At 47.4% G+C, this 21,199-nt stretch overlaps 2 protein-coding genes across 4 annotated transcripts in view; both read left to right on the top strand.

Moving 5' to 3' along the window:
- LOC122925669 (disintegrin and metalloproteinase domain-containing protein 9-like) overlaps positions 1–15,359 on the top strand; it is an 87,423-nt gene extending 72,064 nt beyond the window's left edge. Inside the window, exons 15-19 of the mRNA XM_044277016.1 lie at positions 6,788–6,890; positions 8,332–8,515; positions 10,642–10,722; positions 12,378–12,528; positions 15,259–15,359. Coding sequence (XP_044132951.1) covers positions 6,788–6,890; positions 8,332–8,515; positions 10,642–10,722; positions 12,378–12,528; positions 15,259–15,353 — 614 coding nt within the window. The 3' untranslated portion in view covers positions 15,354–15,359. The remainder of the gene's footprint in view (positions 1–6,787; positions 6,891–8,331; positions 8,516–10,641; positions 10,723–12,377; positions 12,529–15,258) is intronic.
- Positions 15,360–19,351: 3,992 nt separating this feature from the next.
- Positions 19,352–21,199, top strand: part of DUSP11 (dual specificity phosphatase 11) — a 35,173-nt gene continuing 33,325 nt past the window's right edge. For all 3 annotated transcript variants that reach the window (XM_044279322.1, XM_044279321.1, XM_044279320.1), the window contains exon 1: positions 19,352–19,493. In XM_044279322.1, the coding sequence (XP_044135257.1) occupies positions 19,384–19,493 (110 nt within the window). In that variant the 5' untranslated portion in view covers positions 19,352–19,383. The remainder of the gene's footprint in view (positions 19,494–21,199) is intronic.

The following is a 21,199-nucleotide window of genomic DNA, read 5'->3' as shown; positions in this document are numbered from 1 at the left end:
CAGGTACAGGCATTAGTCAATTGGGTGGCCGACAGTGGATCCAGCACGTTCACATTATCTCCCACCCAGTCTTCTGCAGAAAGCGCACAGATGGCGCCTGAAAACCAACCCCATCAGTCTGTCACATCACCCCCATGCATACCAGGGAAACTGTCTCAGCCTCAAGTTATGCAGCAGTCTCTTATGCTGTTTGAAGACTCCGCTGGCAGGGTTTCCCAAGGGCATCCACCTAGCCCTTCCCCAGCGGTGAAAGACATAGAATGCACTGACGCACAACCACTTATGTTTCCTGATGATGAGGACATGGGAATACCACCTCAGCATGTCTCTGATGATGACGAAACACAGGTGCCAACTGCTGCGTCTTTCTGCAGTGTGCAGACTGAACAGGAGGTCAGGGATCAAGACTGGGTGGAAGACGATGCAGGGGACGATGAGGTCCTAGACCCCACATGGAATGAAGGTCGTGCCACTGACTTTCACAGTTCGGAGGAAGAGGCAGTGGTGAGACCGAGCCAACAGCGTAGCAAAAGAGGGAGCAGTGGGCAAAAGCAGAACACCCGCCGCCAAGAGACTCCGCCTGCTACTGACCGCCGCCATCTGGGACCGAGCACCCCAAAGGCAGCTTCAAGGAGTTCCCTGGCATGGCACTTCTTCAAACAATGTGCTGACGACAAGACCCGAGTGGTTTGCACGCTGTGCCATCAGAGCCTGAAGCGAGGCATTAACGTTCTGAACCTGAGCACAACCTGCATGACCAGGCACCTGCATGCAAAGCATGAACTGCAGTGGAGTAAACACCTTAAAACCAAGGAAGTCACTCAGGCTCCCCCTGCTACCTCTTCTGCTGCTGCCGCCTCGGCCTATTCTGCTGCTGCCGCCTCGGCCTCTTCCTCCGCCTCTGGAGGAACGTTGGCACCTGCCGCCCAGCAAACAGGGGATGTACCACCAACACCACCACCACCACCTCCGTCACCAAGCGTCTCAACCATGTCACACGCCAGCGTTCAGCTCTCCATCTCACAAACATTTGATAGAAAGCGTAAATTCCCACCTAGCCACCCTCGATCCCTGGCCCTGAATGCCAGCATTTCTAAACTACTGGCCTATGAAATGCTGTCATTTAGGCTGGTGGACACAGACAGCTTCAAACAGCTCATGTCGCTTGCTGTCCCACAGTATGTTGTTCCCAGCCGGCACTACTTCTCCAAGAGAGCCGTGCCTTCCCTGCACAACCAAGTATCCGATAAAATCAAGTGTGCACTGCGCAACGCCATCTGTGGCAAGGTCCACCTAACCACAGATACGTGGACCAGTAAGCACGGCCAGGGACGCTATATCTCCCTAACTGCACACTGGGTAAATGTAGTGGCAGCTGGGCCCCAGGCGGAGAGCTGTTTGGCGCACGTCCTTCCGCCGCCAAGGATCGCAGGGCAACATTCTTTGCCTCCTGTTGCCACCTCCTCCTTCTCGGCTTCCTCCTCCTCTTCTTCCACCTGCTCATCCAGTCAGCCACACACCTTCACCACCAACTTCAGCACAGCCCGGGGTAAACGTCAGCAGGCCATTCTGAAACTCATATGTTTGGGGGACAGGCCCCACACCGCACAGGAGTTGTGGCGGGGTATAGAACAACAGACCGACGAGTGGTTGCTGCCGGTGAGCCTCAAGCCCGGCCTGGTGGTGTGTGATAATGGGCGAAATCTCGTTGCAGCTCTGGGACTAGCCAATTTGACGCACATCCCTTGCTTGGCGCATGTGCTGAATTTGGTGGTGCAGAAGTTCATTCACAACTACCCCGACATGTCAGAGCTGCTGCATAAAGTGCGGGCCGTCTGTTCGCGCTTCCGGCGTTCACATCCTGCTGCTGCTCGCCTGTCTGCGCTACAGCGTAACTTCGGCCTTCCCGCTCACCGCCTCATATGCGACGTGCCCACCAGGTGGAACTCCACCTTGCACATGCTGGACAGACTGTGCGAGCAGCAGCAGGCCATAGTGGAGTTTCAGCTGCAGCACGCACGGGTCAGTCGCACTACAGAACAGCACCACTTCACCACCAATGACTGGGCCTCCATGCGAGACCTGTGTGCCCTGTTGCGCTGTTTCGAGTACTCCACCAACATGGCCAGTGGCGATGACACCGTTATCAGCGTTACAATACCACTTCTATGTCTCCTTGAGAAAACACTTAGGGCGATGATGGAACAGGAGGTGGCCCAGGAGGAGGAGGAGGATGAGGAAGAGGGGTCATTTTTAGCACTTTCAGGCCAGTCTCTTCGAAGTGACTCAGAGGGAGGTTTTTTGCAACAGCAGAGGCCAGGTACAAATGTGGCCAGCCAGGGCCCACTACTGGAGGACGAGGAGGACGAGGATGAGGAGGAGGTGGAGGAGGATGAGGATGAAGCATGGTCACAGCGGGGTGGCACCCAACGCAGCTCGGGTCCATCACTGGTGCGTGGCTGGGGGGAAAGGCAGGACGATGACGATACGCCTCCCACAGAGGACAGCTTGTCCTTACCCCTGGGCAGCCTGGCACACATGAGCGACTACATGCTGCAGTGCCTGCGCAACGACAGCAGAGTTGCCCACATTTTAACCTGTGCGGACTACTGGGTTGCCACCCTGCTGGATCCACGCTACAAAGACAATGTGCCCACCTTACTTCCTGCACTGGAGCGTGATAGGAAGATGCGCGAGTACAAGCGCACGTTGGTAGACGCGCTACTGAGAGCATTCCCAAATGTCACAGGGGAACAAGTGGAAGCCCAAGGCCAAGGCAGAGGAGGAGCAAGAGGTCGCCAAGGCAGCTGTGTCACGGCCAGCTCCTCTGAGGGCAGGGTTAGCATGGCAGAGATGTGGAAAACTTTTGTCAACACGCCACAGCTAACTGCACCACCACCTGATACGCAACGTGTTAGCAGGAGGCAACATTTTACTAACATGGTGGAACAGTACGTGTGCACACCCCTCCACGTACTGACTGATGGTTCGGCCCCATTCAACTTCTGGGTCTCTAAATTGTCCACGTGGCCAGAGCTAGCCTTTTATGCCTTGGAGGTGCTGGCCTGCCCGGCAGCCAGCGTTTTGTCTGAACGTGTATTCAGCACGGCAGGGGGCGTCATTACAGACAAACGCAGCCGCCTGTCTACAGCCAATGTGGACAAGCTGACGTTCATAAAAATGAACCAGGCATGGATCCCACAGGACCTGTCCGTCCCTTGTCCAGATTAGACATTAACTACCTCCCCATAACCATATATTATTGGACTCCAGGGCACTTCCTCATTCAATCCTATTTTTATTTTCATTTTACCATTATATTGCGAGGCTACCCAAAGTTGAATGAACCTCTCCTCTGCCTGTGTGCTAGGCCTAAATATATGCCAATGGACTGTTGCAGTGGTGGCTGACATGAAGCCTGATTCTCTGCTATGACATGCAGACTAATTCTCTGCTGACATGAAGCCAGATTGTCTGTTACGGGACCTCTCTCCTCTGCCTGGGTGCTGGGCCTAAATTTATGACAATGGACTGTTGCAGTGGTGGCTGACGTGAAGCCTGATTCTCTGCTATGACATGCAGACTGATTCTCTGCTGTCATGAAGCCAGATTGTCTGTTACGGGACCTTTCTCCTCTACCTGGGTTCTGGGCCTAAATTTATGAAAATTGACTCTTACAGTGGTGGGTGACGTGAAGCCTGATTCTCTGCTATGATATGAAGACTGATTCTCTGCTGACATGAAGCCAGATTGTCTGTTACGGGACCTTTCTCCTCTGCCTGGGTTCTGGGCCTAAATTTATGAAAATTGACTCTTACAGTGGTGGGTGACGTGAAGCCTGATTCTCTGCTATGATATGAAGACTGATTCTCTGCTGACATGAAGCCAGATTGTCTGTTACGGGACCTTTCTCCTCTGCCTGGGTTCTGGGCCTAAATTTATGAAAATTGACTCTTACAGTGGTGGGTGACGTGAAGCCTGATTCTCTGCTATGATATGAAGACTGATTCTCTGCTGACATGAAGCCAGATTGTCTGTTACGGGACCTTTCTCCTCTGCCTGGGTTCTGGGCCTAAATTTATGAAAATTGACTCTTACAGTGGTGGGTGACGTGAAGCCTGATTCTCTGCTATGATATGAAGACTGATTCTCTGCTGACATGAAGCCAGATTGTCTGTTACGGGACCTTTCTCCTCTGCCTGGGTTCTGGGCCTAAATTTATGAAAATTGACTCTTACAGTGGTGGGTGACGTGAAGCCTGATTCTCTGCTATGATATGAAGACTGATTCTCTGCTGACATGAAGCCAGATTGTCTGTTACGGGACCTTTCTCCTCTGCCTGGGTTCTGGGCCTAAATTTATGAAAATTGACTCTTACAGTGGTGGGTGACGTGAAGCCTGATTCTCTGCTATGATATGAAGACTGATTCTCTGCTGACATGAAGCCAGATTGTCTGTTACGGGACCTCTCTCCTCTGCCTGGGTGCTGGGCCTAAATATATGCCAATGGACTGTTGCAGTGGTGGCTGACGTGAAGCCTCATTCTCTGCTATGACATGCAGACTAATTCTCTGCTGACATGAAGACAGATTCTCTGTTACGGGACCTCTCTCCTCTGCCTGGGTGCCGGGGCCTAAATATCTGAGAATGGACTGTTCCAGTGGTGGCTGACGTGAAGCCTCATTCTCTGCTATGACATGCAGACTAATTCTCTGCTGACATGAAGACAGATTCTCTGTTACGGGACCTCCCTCCTCTGCCTGGGTGCTGGGCCTAAATATATGCCAATGGACTGTTGCAGTGGTGGCTGACGTGAAGCCTCATTCTCTGCTATGACATGCAGACTAATTCTCTGCTGACATGAAGACAGATTCTCTGTTACGGGACCTCCCTCCTCTGCCTGGGTGCTGGGCCTAAATATATGCCAATGGACTGTTGCAGTGGTGGCTGACGTGAAGCCTCATTCTCTGCTATGACATGCAGACTGATTCTCTGCTGACATGAAGCCAGATTCTCTGTTACGGGACCTCTCTCCTCTGCCTGTGTGTGTGCTGGGCCTAAATATATGCCAATGGACTGTTGCAGTGGTGGCTGACGTGAAGCCTCATTCTCTGCTATGACATGCAGACTGATTCTCTGCTGACATGAAGCCAGATTCTCTGTTACGGGACCTCTCTCCTCTGCCTGTGTGTGTGCTGGGCCTAAATATATGCCAATGGACTGTTGCAGTGGTGGCTGACGTGAAGCCTCATTCTCTGCTATGACATGCAGACTAATTCTCTGCTGACATGAAGACAGATTCTCTGTTACGGGACCTCCCTCCTCTGCCTGGGTGCTGGGCCTAAATATATGCCAATGGACTGTTGCAGTGGTGGCTGACGTGAAGCCTCATTCTCTGCTATGACATGCAGACTGATTCTCTGCTGACATGAAGCCAGATTCTCTGTTACGGGACCTCTCTCCTCTGCCTGTGTGTGTGCTGGGCCTAAATATATGCCAATGGACTGTTGCAGTGGTGGCTGACGTGAAGCCTCATTCTCTGCTATGACATGCAGACTGATTCTCTGCTGACATGAAGCCAGATTCTCTGTTACGGGACCTCTCTCCTCTGCCTGTGTGTGTGCTGGGCCTAAATATATGCCAATGGACTGTTGCAGTGGTGGCTGACGTGAAGCCTCATTCTCTGCTATGACATGCAGACTAATTCTCTGCTGACATGAAGACAGATTCTCTGTTACGGGACCTCCCTCCTCTGCCTGGGTGCTGGGCCTAAATATATGCCAATGGACTGTTGCAGTGGTGGCTGACGTGAAGCCTCATTCTCTGCTATGACATGCAGACTAATTCTCTGCTGACATGAAGACAGATTCTCTGTTACGGGACCTCTCTCCTCTGCCTGGGTGCCGGGGCCTAAATATCTGAGAATGGACTGTTCCAGTGGTGGGTGACGGGAAGCCAGATTCTCTGCTATGGAACCTCTCTCCAATTGATTTTGGTTAATTTTTATTTATTTAATTTTTATTTTAATTCATTTCCCTATCCACATTTGTTTGCAGGGGATTTACCTACATGTTGCTGCCTTTTGCAGCCCTCTAGCTCTTTCCTGGGCTGTTTTACAGCCTTTTTAGTGCCGAAAAGTTCGGGTCCCCATTGACTTCAATGGGGTTCGGGTTCGGGACGAAGTTCGGATCGGGTTCGGATCCCGAACCCGAACATTTCCGGGATGTTCGGCCGAACTTCTCGAACCCGAACATCCAGGTGTTCGCTCAACTCTAAACATGATGTCCTTCTCCTATATAATGTGGCTCAGCCTGAAATAAGTAAGGCGAGGGCTACGCGGTAATTTTGGCTGCTACAGAGATCTTTGGTCATGCGACAGGTGTCGAGGCCAAGATCACCATGTAGCCCCAGCCTAAAGGCCGAGAATCCCACAGATAATCACTAACGAGTGTTCATAGAAACACTTTTTAGCGATTATCTGGTGGGTAATTGGATCATTTGTGGGGTGACAAAAATTATCATTTGTCGCAGATCGTGCTGTGTAAACAACTAGTCCGTATGGGAACAAGCGATGGCACTAGTGATTTCTCCTCCTTATACTGTGGAGGAGATCGCTGCATGTACATGCAGTGGTCTCCTCCACCAGCGAGCAGGCGATTGTCAGGAAGAAACGCCTCCTTCCCGACAATCTGCTGCCGTGTCGTCCCGGGTAAGTGTAGATACCTATTATAACGAGCATGTGGTCGCTGTGCTGTAAAGCTGCTGAGAGTTGTTTCCGCTCTTACAGGTGCCGGAGCGGCTCCTCTTTCCTGTTTCCAGACTGTGAACACTGCTGGTGACCGGTTTGGAAACTGTGGGGCAGACAGTGAGCTGCTTGAGTGCGACATTCAGTAAGTGTAATCTGGGCACTACCCGGGGGCATTAAATGTAAAGAGGGCACTGCTGTAAAACCCACACGGACAACTGGATGTTACATGAAATATACTGTATACTATGAGTAGGCTTCAGCGAATCAATTCGCTCAAACACTTCGTTTTAATGCTGCCTGGTGACCTGTCTCTGTACAGCATTAAAATGTATTGCCTCCGTGGAGGCAAAATTCATTTCACCCGAAGTCGTGCGAGACTTCGGTGAATGAATTCGGTATTCATTTCTACATCTTCGAAAACATTTCAAATTAGCAATTCAAACCCGACTTTGGATTCCGAAGCTCTAATTCACTGAAGTCTAACTATGAGAACTAAGAACATTTTAAACAACATATCAAATCTGTCGGACTGTGTCCAGACCTTACCATTAAAGGGGTACGAGGTCTGGGACCCCACCAATCAGCTGTGTGAGGAGGCAGCGGAGCTCGCAGTAGCCCGGCACCCTTCTCGCAGCTTTCCCTAGACCATGTGACGTCACATTTATCGCATTATATGGCCTCGGCGCCAGCTCAGCCGCATTGAAGTGAATAGGGCCGAGCTGTGAAACCAAGCAATGTACGGCGCTCTGCTTGGTGAGCTGGTAGAAAGCTCCAGCGCTACTGCGAGCGCTAGTGCCTTATCAAACAGCTGATCGTGGGGGTCCTGGGTGTCAGACCTCCACCGATCAGATGCTGATGACCTATCTAGAGGATAGGTCATCAGTAAAGGACTCTCGAAAATCCCTTTAAGGCCTCTTGCACACGAATGTTGTGCATCCGGTTCGTGCATTGGGGACCGCAATTTGCGTCCGTGCGGCGGCCGGGACAGATTGAGACCCATTCAACTTGAATGGGTCCGTGGTCCGTCCGCATCGCAAAAAAATAGAACAAGTTCTATGTCTTTGCAGTACGGAGGCACGGACAGAAACACCAGGTTCTGATCCGTGCTTCCGTTCTGCATCTGCGTGATTGCGGACCCATTCAAGTGAATGGGTCCGCATCTGTGATAGATAGATAGATAGATAGATATGAGATAGATAGATATGAGATAGATATGAGATAGATAGATATGAGATAGATAGATATGAGATAGATATGAGATAGATATGAGATAGATAGATATGAGATAGATATTAGATAGATAGATAATAGATAGATAGATAGATAGATATGAGATAGATAGATAGATATAATATATAGATAGATAGATAGATAGATAGATATAATATATAGATAGATAGATAGATAGATAGATATAATATATAGATAGATAGATATGAGATAGATAATAGATATACAGACTATACACTGTATCTTCTACACTTTGGGCTCCCACTTCCCAGTAATATTGAGCGAGTCGGGCTAGTACTGTATGTTGGATGAATACTTATAATGAACCTAATGCCCTTTGCTTCTCCCGTCAGGGATGTTATGTGCGGACAGCTTCAGTGCTGCAATGTGAGCAGAGACCTCCATCATCACAAACCAGCCTCCTATATCACAACTCCCGCAGGAGACGCGCTGTGTTGGGGTCTTGATTTCCACTCCCGTGCAGGATCCTATGGCCGGGGCGCTGTTCCAGACGGGGCATTATGTGACAAAGGAAAGGTACTTTTCTGGAGTAATACAGATGACTATAGCTAATCGAGACAAATGGAGTTGTAGATCTTTCTTTCCATATAGATTAGTTACCTACAGAGAAAATCATAGGCTTATTCTGCATGAATGAAGTGTACAATGAATAGGGCATTAATGCCACGCTCTGGCACTACTGACTTCATTGTACTCACATGCTTTCTTTATAGAATGTCAGTGATTTTTAAAGGGGTCACTGCTTTTTTTATTTATTTTTATTTACCGTGTTAGAAGGATCCTCCAAAAATAAGCTATTGCAAGCACCACCAGCGCTGAGCTGTAATGTGTGGTAGACTCCAGCAGCAGGGTTGTAACCAGCTCACCCATCTTTGTGCTCCCGAGATGCTCAGACTCCGCATGTGAACGTAGAAAAAGAAAGCAGAAAATAGTCCAGCATCTCGGCTTTCATAAATCTGGACCTTATACAAGAAATGCCATACCTAACAAGCGGTTGGAAAACGATCCAAACAACGCCTACGCATTTCGGACAACTTCCATCTCCTTACTTATGGCAGAATGTTTGGCACAGACGCTCCTCCTAATCCTCCCAGGAGTAGTTTATTGCATACATAATTCACCTGCATCAGTCTCTCATGTGATTGTCTGTAGGGTGCACTCACAGGACCGCATGTATTCTGTGGTCCGCAAAACGCAGATCCTCAAAATACAGGTGACATCCATGTGACATCCGTGTTGCATCCGTTTTATTACCGGATCGGTGGGTCCATGAACCACTTTTTGCGGCCACGTATAGGACATGTTCCAGACTGCGGAACAACCATAAGGATGTGGAAAGTACACAGATGATCCATGTGCTTTCCGAATTTGTATGTCCATCCCGCAAAAGATAGAACATGTCCTATATTTGGCCAAAAAAATAAGGTTCGCAGACCTACCGAAGTCATTGGGTCAGGGGGAAAGAAAAGGATGCAACACGGACGTTGCCAGTATTTAGCAGATCGCAAAATACATACGGTCGTGTGAATGTAGCCTAAGCATGAAACAGAGATGTTAGAGAACTTACAAATAACACGGGAGGAGGTTTACGTCTGCAGCACCAACGCAGTGGAAATGAAGCCTTACAAGCAATGGTCCGTGAAATGCACTGATGCCCTGGACCAATAGAGAGAGGCCCCGAACAAGGGAACGTCTCCTAATAATTTGGCATGTTTAAATAGGCTATTTAAAATACATTTTTAAAACCAGAACTTCTTGATTCATTAAAGGGATACCCATAGGAGAGGGCTCCATCAGTCCCATAGAAGTAGATGAAGCAGTGGGCTCCACTCAGAAACCCCGTAAATACTTTTTTGTGAGATAACACCTTTAAGCATTAGTTTTCAATGTACCAACTTATTTTGGGATGTAGAAACCATCAACAAGCATGTAAACTGCTGCTGATGGATCTTGCTGTGGATTATATGGTTTATGTGAATACCCAGGAAAACCGGACTCATAGAAACACCTGATGGTCTTTAAGGAGTTTTTCCCAAAGTTAACATTTTTCACCTCCCCATAGGATAGGTGATAAATGTCTGATTGCTTTGGGCCCCATCTCCACCAATCACTAGAACTGGGGTCCGGAGCCCTTCACTCCTTCTTACTACATGGCTACAGTGAGGAGTGGTGGTCCATAATGTCTACCAGGCTGAGGGAAACAGCATCGTATTATACGTCATCAATATGTGAGAACTCTGAGGGACTCCTATTACTCATAACAGGGGTGTACATTGTTATAACAGATACTTCAGCTGCTGCAGAACCTCTATTTGAACAGTAAGAAAGATCCTCCTGTCCACAATTGATATAAACTGTCCTCTTTTCTGCAGCAGCTAAGGTATGTAATAAAATGTTCTCCCGGGGCACATGGTACAGCTCCTGAAGAACCTCTTGTCGGAGAGAAAGGGAGCTCTATGTATCAGTCACTCAATGTACAGCAAGAGATAATCAGCGCCTACTGTATATAACGCCGCTCATCTGTGTATTCTTCAGGTTCTGACATTACAATTAGATGATTATACAATTATTACTTATTGACATTTCAATGACAACATAATACATCTTGAATGCGGTTCTCTGCTGTTTTTTCTTTTGTTAAGATTTGCTTGGACAGAAAATGTGTGGATTTCTCAGTACTAGGATATGACTGTGATACAAAGAGAAAGTGTGCCGGTAAAGGGGTGAGTACGGGGGAAGGGTATGCATACCATAGGGGCAGACTGGCCATATAGACTCTACAGGGAATTTTTCCGGTGGGCCAATGCCCATAGGGCCACCTGAGCTCTCCTCGCTGCCACTGGCCAGGTACATAGTACTGGGGGAACTATAGGTGGTCATTATTAGAGGAAGTCCAGGCAGCATGCTGAAGGTAGGGCTGGCTTGGTGTTGTGGCCCACATCTCACCAGCTAAGCCCCCTTCTCCAAATCCATATTAGAGATAATTGGAGGAGAAGGAGGAGGACAAAACGTGGCAGCTATTGATGGCCACCACAGAGGGACAGTTTCTGGGGAGGTATTTTGTGCTGCACTGTAGTATTTGGCTCTGTAGGGTGGTGTTCGGTGCTGCGCCATGGTATTACGGACTCTGAAAATTTGTATTGGCCCCATCTACTTGTGTTGCCCCACCTTCTGTCAATTTGGACCCTCCTATAACCTTACGGCCACTTTAAGTTCCCAGTCCGCTCCTGTAGTCCATATGGCTTTTAGCAAGAAGGATCCAGTCCTGTTTGGTCTCATGCTGTTTGCTGCTGGGTGAGAACTTGTGCAGTAGGAACTGCACTGTAAGCAAACAAGGGGTTAATCATATATAACCAAATTTCAGCAAAATATAACCCTAAAAACGATTATATTTTATTTAAATTAATTGAAAATATGGGAATAGGTCTCCCAAAAAAGGATGAACAATAATCAATGAAGGTCTTATCGATCAGAGACCAACAGTAAGCACCAAAAAAGAAAGACAGAAAATATAAAGGGGAAATGGGGAATCTGTCCCTCGTCTTTCCCTACTCTTTTCCTCAGCCCAGGGACGGCCCCTGATGGTGGGGACTCCCTGTCCTCGAACCTGGGCTGTTGTTAACCTCAATAGACCTTAAAGGGTATAGAGAAGAGGGTGAGAATATCCGTAATACCCTAAGAAAAGGGAAAGTGCTTACAAAAAATGGATATAGAAAACAAAAACAAAAAACACAACACCCAACCCTGTGTAAAAGGGCCTAATGGTGGATAACATTCATACTAACAGTCATGATAATGTCGGGGACCTATCAATGAATGTGTAATCCACCTTGTAATTTAGATAATATATGCAAACCCCATCATATCATTAATCATATATAACCCGCTCTCCTCTAGGCAGTCTTTCCATTGTAGTCTCATTCCAAGCAACACCTCTAAAATATTCTGCAGGGCTGTACAGAGGTTGTCATCACTCATGTCAGACCCCATTGTCATTGGGGTTCACAATCTAATTCTAAATGCATAAAACCTGCACAAACACTTGGAGAACATACAATCTCCATGCAGATGTTGTGTTTGGACCCCAGTGCAGCTAGGTAATCGTGCTAGACACTTTGCTGCCATTTAATCATGTATATATGCCATGAACGTCTAGTAGATGGGGGGGACTCACCCTTGAAACCCCATTAGATCACTCAGGCCAAGATGCTCAAATGTTTCCTCTATTTTGGTAGAAAGAGATGTGCAAATGCAGGGGCATCATTTGGTCTCCTCCCATATGAGACGGCCTGTCTCTCAGCAGCCCAAAGTACGGTATATATTTTGGTTGGTAACCTTTTAAGTATAAGATGACATGTAGTATAACATGTTGGTTAAGGTGTGCAATAATAGGAAGAACTGCCACTGTGATGTGGAATGGGCCCCACCGCACTGCAACAGGAGCGGCTCTGGAGGGAGTGTAGATAGTGGACCACCGACCAAGGACTCCTTTGTCAGATACATATCACCTAGACAAGCAACGTCTGGAGGTAAGCAGACTTTTCTGCCCGTGTTTTCCTCAAGCTGATGCTGATAGAGATTTCCCCAAAAAGCAATGAAATAAATACAAACTCTAAGGTTTTCATCTGGAAAAAATTTGATTTGTTTTGTTAATTCGATTTTTGTGTGATTTTACTGCCCATTAAAAGGGTTGCCCAGGATATATGGCTCATAGGGTGTTAAAAATAAAAAAGAAGCCATACTCATCCTCTCACTTATTCTCCACCACAATTGTATTTCCTGGTCATGGCTCGACATGCTGGAAATGCCAGAAGAGGTCCATTCAGTTAATCACTGCCCATCTCAGTGACTGGCTGAGCGAGCCGTGGAGAGCTGCGGGCACCAGAGCTGAGTGGCAATGGCGGGTAGTCTGTGAGGGTGAGTGTGGCTTTCATTATTTCCCTGTCACCTCTCCTGACATCTCTGTTTTGGGCTACTTTCACGGCGGGGGAACAGCCTGCTGGATCCGTGCTATCGCTAGTGCACTGTGCTGCTGGACGTCCACTCCGGCCCCATTGACTATAATTGGGCGGGCCGGAGGTCCGGCCGCAGCACGGCAAACATGCCAGAGGTGGCCGAAATAAAACTACAACATGCTACAGGTTTTTTTTCAGCCACCTCTCGGCATGTTTAGTGTGATGCGACCGGACCTCCGGCCCACCCCTATTAAAGTGAATGGGGTTGGAGCGGAGTTTCGGAAGCACAGTGCACTAGCGGTAGTACGAATCTGGCAGGCTGTTCCCCGGCTAGAACAGCCTGCCAGAGAAGGTTACCGCTAGTGTGAAAGTAGCCTTAGTAACTATTTGCATTCCCCATGGAATAACAATTCTATGATATTTTATTCCTTTACAATTCCTTCTCGAAGTTTATGAATGAATTGCCAGCAGTCTACAATAAAGGTCCATCTGGGTGTTACTAGTTGAGGGTGTGTCCCTGTACAGTCTGACACTATCCAATCAGTGCTACCAGTGTCAGAATGTGCAGGGACACAACCCCAATTAGTAATACCTAGATGGACTTTTATTGCAAACTGCTGGCAATTTGTTGATAAACTTCTAGTAGGGATAGAGGAATGGCACAATATAGAGCCACAAGTATAGGTGCTCCAGAATTGGTATTACACGGTGAATGCAAGTAGTTACTACAACAGACATGTCAGGAGAGGGGACAGCTCCTCTTGAATGCACCATCTAAGGCTGGGCTCAGATCATGCTTTATGCCTCCATTTGATGTATACGTTAGGAAAAAAAAAAAGATACGAAAATGCAGCACACCATGTTCTTGTATCCTGAGTCTAGTAAAAAAAAAAAAAAGTATACTTTTTTTTTTTTACAATAGAACTCTATGGTGAACGGATGCTAAGGTAAGGCATCAGTCTGAGGCATCCATTTTAGGCTGGGTTCACATCACGTTTTTCCCATCCGTTTAATGTATACAAAAAAACGTATACGTAAACAGATGCCTTAAACTGATGCCATACAGTGACATCCGTTCACCATGGAGTTCCACTGTAAAAAAAAAAAGTATACATTTTTTATTCTAATGTATACGACGACAAACCGAGACAAAACGTGATGTGAACCCAGCCCAACGTGTACATAAATTTGGCGCATTTAATAATAGTCTGTGCTCCAGAAAAATCTAATCTCATAGCTGGCGTAGATCTGAATTATAATTTACCTGACTTTCTGAAATGCCAGGAGTTCCAGAAATGGCTGAGAAGATGGCACTTCGCTGTTTCTGTAACTCCCGAATTTCCTGTAACTCCAAGCTTGCTGTGATGCATTGTTTTAGTGGTTCTCATTCACCGCTCAGGGAGTTACAGAAACTGCAAAGTGCCACCTGTGCAGCCATTTCCGTAACTCCGGCCGACGCTTTCTGTGGTTATTCCCACCTCGGTTATGAAAGGACGCGATGGAGTTGTAAGGATGGCTGATCTGGAGCCCCCTCACGTGACGCCCCTTTTCGGAAGATCCTACATCTGCCGTCGTCACATCCTTTACCATGTTTCTGGTCTGGTCTATGGACAGGGACGTCACTTCCATGGGCCAGGATGGCGGAGGTGTTGTGGATGGGACCAGAACTATGTATTCTGGCGCATGCGCAGAATAGTTGGATTCAGGAGTCTGTGCATGCGCCAGAGAGACGAATAGTCCTGCCCCCACCTGGGCTGTGAAAGTGATGTCCTTATCCACAGACCGGACCTGAAACCTGGTAAAGGACCCAACATTGGTAGTTGTAGGATTTTCTGAAGTCGGCATCTGACTGGGTTCCAGAGAGGCCGATCCACGCAACCTCAAAACAGTAAGGACCTGTACGTTGGAAACTTGCTTCTGCAGGCAAGATATGAATCAAGGCTAAATGCACACGATCTGGACTGCGTGCGGATTTTCTGCACAGATTTGCGTGCAGAAAATCTGTATTGTAGATCATGTGCATTGTATTCTATGAGAAATTAAAACTCTCATGTACAGGATGCAGAATTTTTTCCATGCCGGTTTTCTCCATTCACTTCAACGGGGAGAGTAAAATTTGCATGCAGTAAATCCACACCCATTGATTGTGTGCGTTCACCCTCAGGTGGGCTGCCGGCTCTCGCTGGGTCCTGGACAACTGTAAGAAAAGTAGCTGCAAAATTGCTATTTTCACGGTGAAGTTTCCTCTATGATCAGTAGAATCTGCAGAAATTCATTTGTAATTATATTTTTTCTGTTTTGCAGTTTCTGATGAAGTAGAGCACTGGGATGCATCGCTATTAACCCTTGCTTGCCTTCCTATCCTGGCTGCAGCATATGCTATAGTATCTGACATATGATCTTCAAACAGCAACATTATATTTTCTCCTTAATTTTGCAACTTTTCAAGTTGTCACTAAATAATATTGTAAGAAAATAAAATGTCATACATAGCATTATACAGTTGTGTCCATGACTTGGCTTCACATTTCAATATGGTGCCTTTTCTTGCAATTTTTTATTTTTTTTTGTCATTTAGTCAAAGAGGTCACTTTCTGTGCGACATACAAGCATGAACTCTGCGGCAGATAGTGCCCATTGTTGGAATCCCATGCTGGGAAATGTTCCCAGAGCATACCTCCAATGTAACGCTCTGGCGAGGTCTAAAAAGGAGCCTTATGGTACATGCACCTGGGGCGTATTACACATGGCTTTCCGTGCAGAAAATCCACAGCGTAGCACAGTACTAGCTAAGTAGATGAGATTTCCAAAATCTCAATTACACAGTGCGGAAATGTTGACCTGCGTGCTGATTCTGAAGACCTGTTTGTGCGGATTTACTGTGCAGATCTGACCCACGCAAGTCTGCGTCAAAATCAGCGACGCAATCCACAAGTAACACATGGCGAATTTGGGGGGGGAAGTTATAATTCTGAAATACGCCTAAATTAGGCTTATTTCAGGCGCAGATTGCAGCGCAACAGATGGTTGCACCACAGTCTGCGACTTCACCCCACTCACGCCAGGTCTAAATAAGTGCCCGTGGCGTGGGCGGGGAAGGGAATGGGCCAGCAGGTACGTCTCACTTTCCATTTTCTACGCCTGAAAGGTCTAAATGTAAGACAGCTCAGAAGCTGTCTTACTTTTAGAACTGGATGTGCCGAAGTTATGGAGAGGCCGGCGCCTCTTTCTTAACTCTAGCGGATACACCGCTAGCTATGGGTCTAAAAAATCCGGTCTTAATAAATGTGCCCCTTGGTGCGTAAATGCAGAGAAAACTACAGGAAAACCTGTGCAGAAAATCTGCATGAACTACGCTTCCGTGCGCATATATCCTGAGCCTCTTGCACACGAGCGTGACGGATTGGCTCCGCATACGTTCAGGGTGCGTTCAGTGAAACTCGCACCATTTTACAAGCAAGTTTAGTCAGTTTTGTCTGCGATTGCGTTCAGTTTTTTCCGCCCAGGATCAATGCGTTTTTTTACGTGTGTGATAAAAAACTGAAGGTTTACAAACAACATCTCTTAGCAACCATCAATGAAAAACGCATTGCTTCCGCACTTGTTTGCGGATGCAATGCGTTTTCCGCTGAAGCCCCATTCACTTCTAAGGCCCCTTTCACACGAGCGAGTTTTCCGCATGGTTGCAATGCGTGACGTGAACGCATTGCACCCGCACTGAATCCTGACCCATTAATTTCAATGGGTCTGTGTAGATGTGCGTTGTTTTTAACGCATCAGTTCTGCGTTGCGTGAAAATCGCAGCATGTTCTATATTCTGCGTTTTTCACGCAGCCCTGGCGCCATAGAGCTTAGCCCCGCCCGCTGGCCCAGTGACGTCAGGACTAGTATCAACTAGCGCGGGCGGGGCTAAGCTCTGTTCACTTGAATGGAGCTTAGCCCCACCCACGCTAGTTGATACTTGTACTAAAGAGCTTAGCCCCACCCACGCTAGTTGATACTAAAGGATAGATCATCAGTTAAAACAAAGTGCAGAATCCCTTTAAGTGAGGAAAATTGGCTTCTACCTCACAGTTTTTTTTGCCTTCCTCTTGATCAACTTGCAGGATAATAACTGATGGACGGGCTTTAGCGCTGTCCTAGCCTGTAAAAGATGAAATGCTCCGTTGCTCATGTTAGAGGGGCCGGAGCGGGTGATAATGGGGACTCAGGAATTAGGCCTCATGCACACGACCGTGTCTGCACTGCAGTCCGCAAACCACAGATCTGCAAAATATGGATACCTTGCGGGTGCACTCTGCATTTTTCTCACTCTCATCACTAAAAATGACCTTTCTCATCCACAACTCATACAGACAAGAATAGGGGAGGCTCTATAATTTGCAGAATGGACATACAGATGACATCCATATGCTGTCCATTTCTTGTTTTACCAGATCTCCACAGCACAGGCCAACAAGGGCCCCGCTGATCAAGTTTCTGTAATGTCTGATTATTTGCATATAAGTTATTGCAATGTGATCATCAGGCTCCTTGCTGGTCTCTTGCGCCCTTGGATTGTCCTGTAAGTATTGTTACCCTGTGAGGTGGGCACACGGACACCGGCAGCATTCGTACATTTCTTTGACACGTCAGTTTAGTAGTGTCTATACCAGGACCGCTTTCTAAGGCCAGCCTCTGACTCTCCTGATTGCAGTTTATATGCACTGAAGGTACCCACCCTATGGGGCTCTTTTCTTACAAAAATCTGGGACAATTTACAAATATGGACTGCGGTGGCGGAGGTTACACACTTTCCAACGATGTGTTTGGTAAATTTGGGCCATGTAAGCCCTGTCCCTGGGAATGCCACCCAAGCCCACCTTACATAAGAACCACCCGTTTTCAGTGAATTTGCCGTCATTGTCTATGAAAATTAGGGACTGTTGGTAATTCTGTGGTTGTAGTGGCGTTCTGAAATAGCATTCTGTATTTCCCAATGTAATAATGCTGGTCAATAAGCATTAATTCCATTTAGGGTTTGCCACCCGGCCGAGAACTCACCTCATCAATTTGATTGCGCCCCGGTGGACACTCACTGCTGACTGGATGTGCAGTACAGGACCTGCGAGACGTCATCACGCTGGAGAGCAGGTCCTGTCCTGAGCTTCCAGTCAGCAGCAAGTGTTCACAGCAGCACCATCAAAGCAGAGAAGGGGGCATTACTTGGGGGTACTAATGAGGGCATTAGTAATTCTGGGGGACACTAATTGGGGCATTCATATTATTGTGGGGCACTAATAGGGGCATAATTAATTCTGGGGGGCACTAATGGGGGCATTACTATTATTGGGGGGTACTCATGGAGCCACTATTAATTCTAGGGGGTGCTAATGGGGGCATTATTCATTCTGGGGGCGCCAATGGGGACATTAATATTAATGAGGGGCACTAATGGGGAAATAATTAATTCTGAGACGGGCATTACTATCACTGGGGGCACTAATGAGGACATTATTAATTCTGGGGGGCACTAATGAGGGCACTATTAATTCTGGGGGGCACTAATAAGAAGCATTACTATTACATGGGGCAAATAATGGAGGCATTATTAATTCTGGGGAGCACTAATTGGGGCATTAATATTACTAAGGGGCACTTATGGGGGCATTATTAATTCTGGGGCGCCCTAATAAAGGCATTACTATTACTGGGGGCACTAATAGGGCATTATTAATTCTAGGGGCGCTAATGGGGGCATTATTAGTTCTGGGGGAGCCAACGGGGAAATTATTATTAATGAGAGGCACTAATGGGGGCATTATTCTGGGATGGACACTAATGGGGAAATTACTATCACTGGGGGCACTAATGAGGGTATTATTAATTCTGGGGGCCACTAATAGGAGCATTACTTTTACCAGGGGCAATAATGGGGGCATTATTAATTCTGGGGAGCACTAATTGGGGCATTAATATTACTGAGGGCACTTATGGGTGCATTATTAATTCTAGGGGGCGCTAATGGGGGTATTACTATTACCAGGGGCACTAATGGGGGCATTATCAATACTGGGAGCCACATTATGACATGACATAGTGACTTAACACCCTGTGTTAACTCACACCCCCACAATCACGCCCCCTATGGGGTGTGGCTTAACTTGGCTGGTATTTTTTGTTGGGAAAGGTGGCAAACCTAACCCCATTGCATACAGAAATTAACAAATTAATTTACTGCTATTTGCCATGATAAAACCTGCTACCCCAGTACAGTATAGGACTCCCTCCCATTACTATGAATACGCATGTGCACAAGCTCTCATCCGTGACAAGATAAGAATGGAACACTTCTTGCCCAAAACAAAGATGGCGCCCTCCCGGCCGGCGCGATGACGACATCACTCTGCGCCCCGCCTGTGACGTGGCCTCGGTAATGGCGTGGTCTGGATGGCAGTGCATTCCTTATTGAAGTTTCCAGTTTCGTTTCTCCGGATCCCCGTCTGCTGTCACATCCACCTCCAGTCCGCAGCCATGAAACACAACTCTATACCGGACCGGTGAGAGCGGGCGGGAGAGGAGCGCAGGCTCCCTGACCATAGGGCTGAGCGTGGTCAGACTGGGGAGGGAAGGCACCCGTGCTTCTGCCCATTACATGCCCAGAGAGGCTGGTGCTTCATGGGGTGGTAGTACAGACCAGTGCTGGCAGGGGGTCACTATACAGGGGCCAAATGGTTCTTATCGACACATGGTTCTTATCTAGAGAAAGTTATGCCGTATCCACAGGATAGGGGGCATCTATTAGATCAGTGGGGGTCCTACGGCTGGGACCTACACCGATAATGAGAACAGGGGACCCGTACCCTGTGGAGTCCCCCTGAAACGGACGGAGCGGTCGGTAATGCGTGGCTAGACTCCATTCATTTCTATTGGAGCGCCAATATCAGAGATGCACATGAGCCGTCAACTGACCTGATTCAAAGAAATCAAAGTGACGGTTTGCTAATTTTTAACCCCCTGTATCTCAGAAACAGCTGAACAAAATGATTTTTGATTGATGATTAGGGATTATGAAACATCTGAAGTAGATTCTTATAAATCTTCGAGCGCTCGGTACAGTGTTAGAATGTATTGGCTCCGATGAGCCGAAGTTATTACTTTGCGGGTAATAACTTCAGAAATTGATTTCTACTGTTGAAAACCTTTCACCGAACTCGGGTTCAGTTCCCTAGTGATGATCAGTGGTCAGACCTCCTGAAGTCCGATGATATCACCCTGGGATACGTGATAATTTTCGTTGGATAACCCCCGTCTGTAAACCACCGCCGTAGTGTTATACAGGATGGTAGTAGCTTGCTAAGATTGCCATGCTCTGAAATGGGCCCTGTAGCATATAAGTAACTTTCTAAAGTATCACACCCTACATGTGAATAGTAGGGGTAGTAGTCGTACACTCCTGGACACCTCATGTGTGACAGCGAGTGTACCCGACGCATCCGTTACGCTGGCCATAAACTTCTATTATGACGGAATGCCCCTTATGCATTCCGTCATGGAATTGCGCTATGGTCCATGACATAATTCAGCATATACCCAAACTCGAACTTCAAAAACTTAGTTCGCTCATCCCTATTCACGGGCTAATGTGTTGGAGCATAAGTAGGTTCCAGCACGTTCTAGTTGGGGCTTGTTCACATCTGAGTCAGAGGCTCCATTCGGGACCTCTATGACCAATTCCGTCAAAAACATCAGAGAGAAGTCCTTTGTGTTACTTTTTTTTTTTCCTCTGCTACCAAAGCGGACTCCTGATCAGACCACGTTCTAGTCGGTGGGATCGGTTTGGGTCAATTATGTGCCGGATCCGGCACTTCTATTGTTTTTCACTACTCTGCTCCTGTAATGAAGCAGAATAACTGAAATCAGTAGTGACAGTGTGAACCTGGCCTAAAGGACATCTGTGAGAAGATTTGTCCCTATGACACTGGCTGACCTGTTACATGTGCGCTTGGCAGCTGAAGGCATCTGTGTTGGTCCCAGGTTTATATGTGTCCACATTGCTGGGAAAGTGCAAATTAGCCTCCAGGAGCAACAGGGGCGTTGTCATTACACCTAGAGGCTCTGCTCTCTTTGCAACAACTGCGCCCTCTCCACTGTGACAGGATCAAGCAGTGTAAACGTGACCACACCTGGCCTTGACTTCTAAAGGCTTGAAAGTGCAGAGGGCACATCAGTTGCAGAGAGATTAGATTCTGTAGGAGTAATGCGC

Source organism: Bufo gargarizans, chromosome 2 (assembly GCF_014858855.1).
Source record: "Bufo gargarizans isolate SCDJY-AF-19 chromosome 2, ASM1485885v1, whole genome shotgun sequence".
Lineage (NCBI taxonomy): Eukaryota > Metazoa > Chordata > Amphibia > Anura > Bufonidae > Bufo > Bufo gargarizans.
The sequence above is the reverse complement of the archived record's forward strand: the minus strand, read 5'-3'. Positions and strand labels throughout refer to the sequence as shown.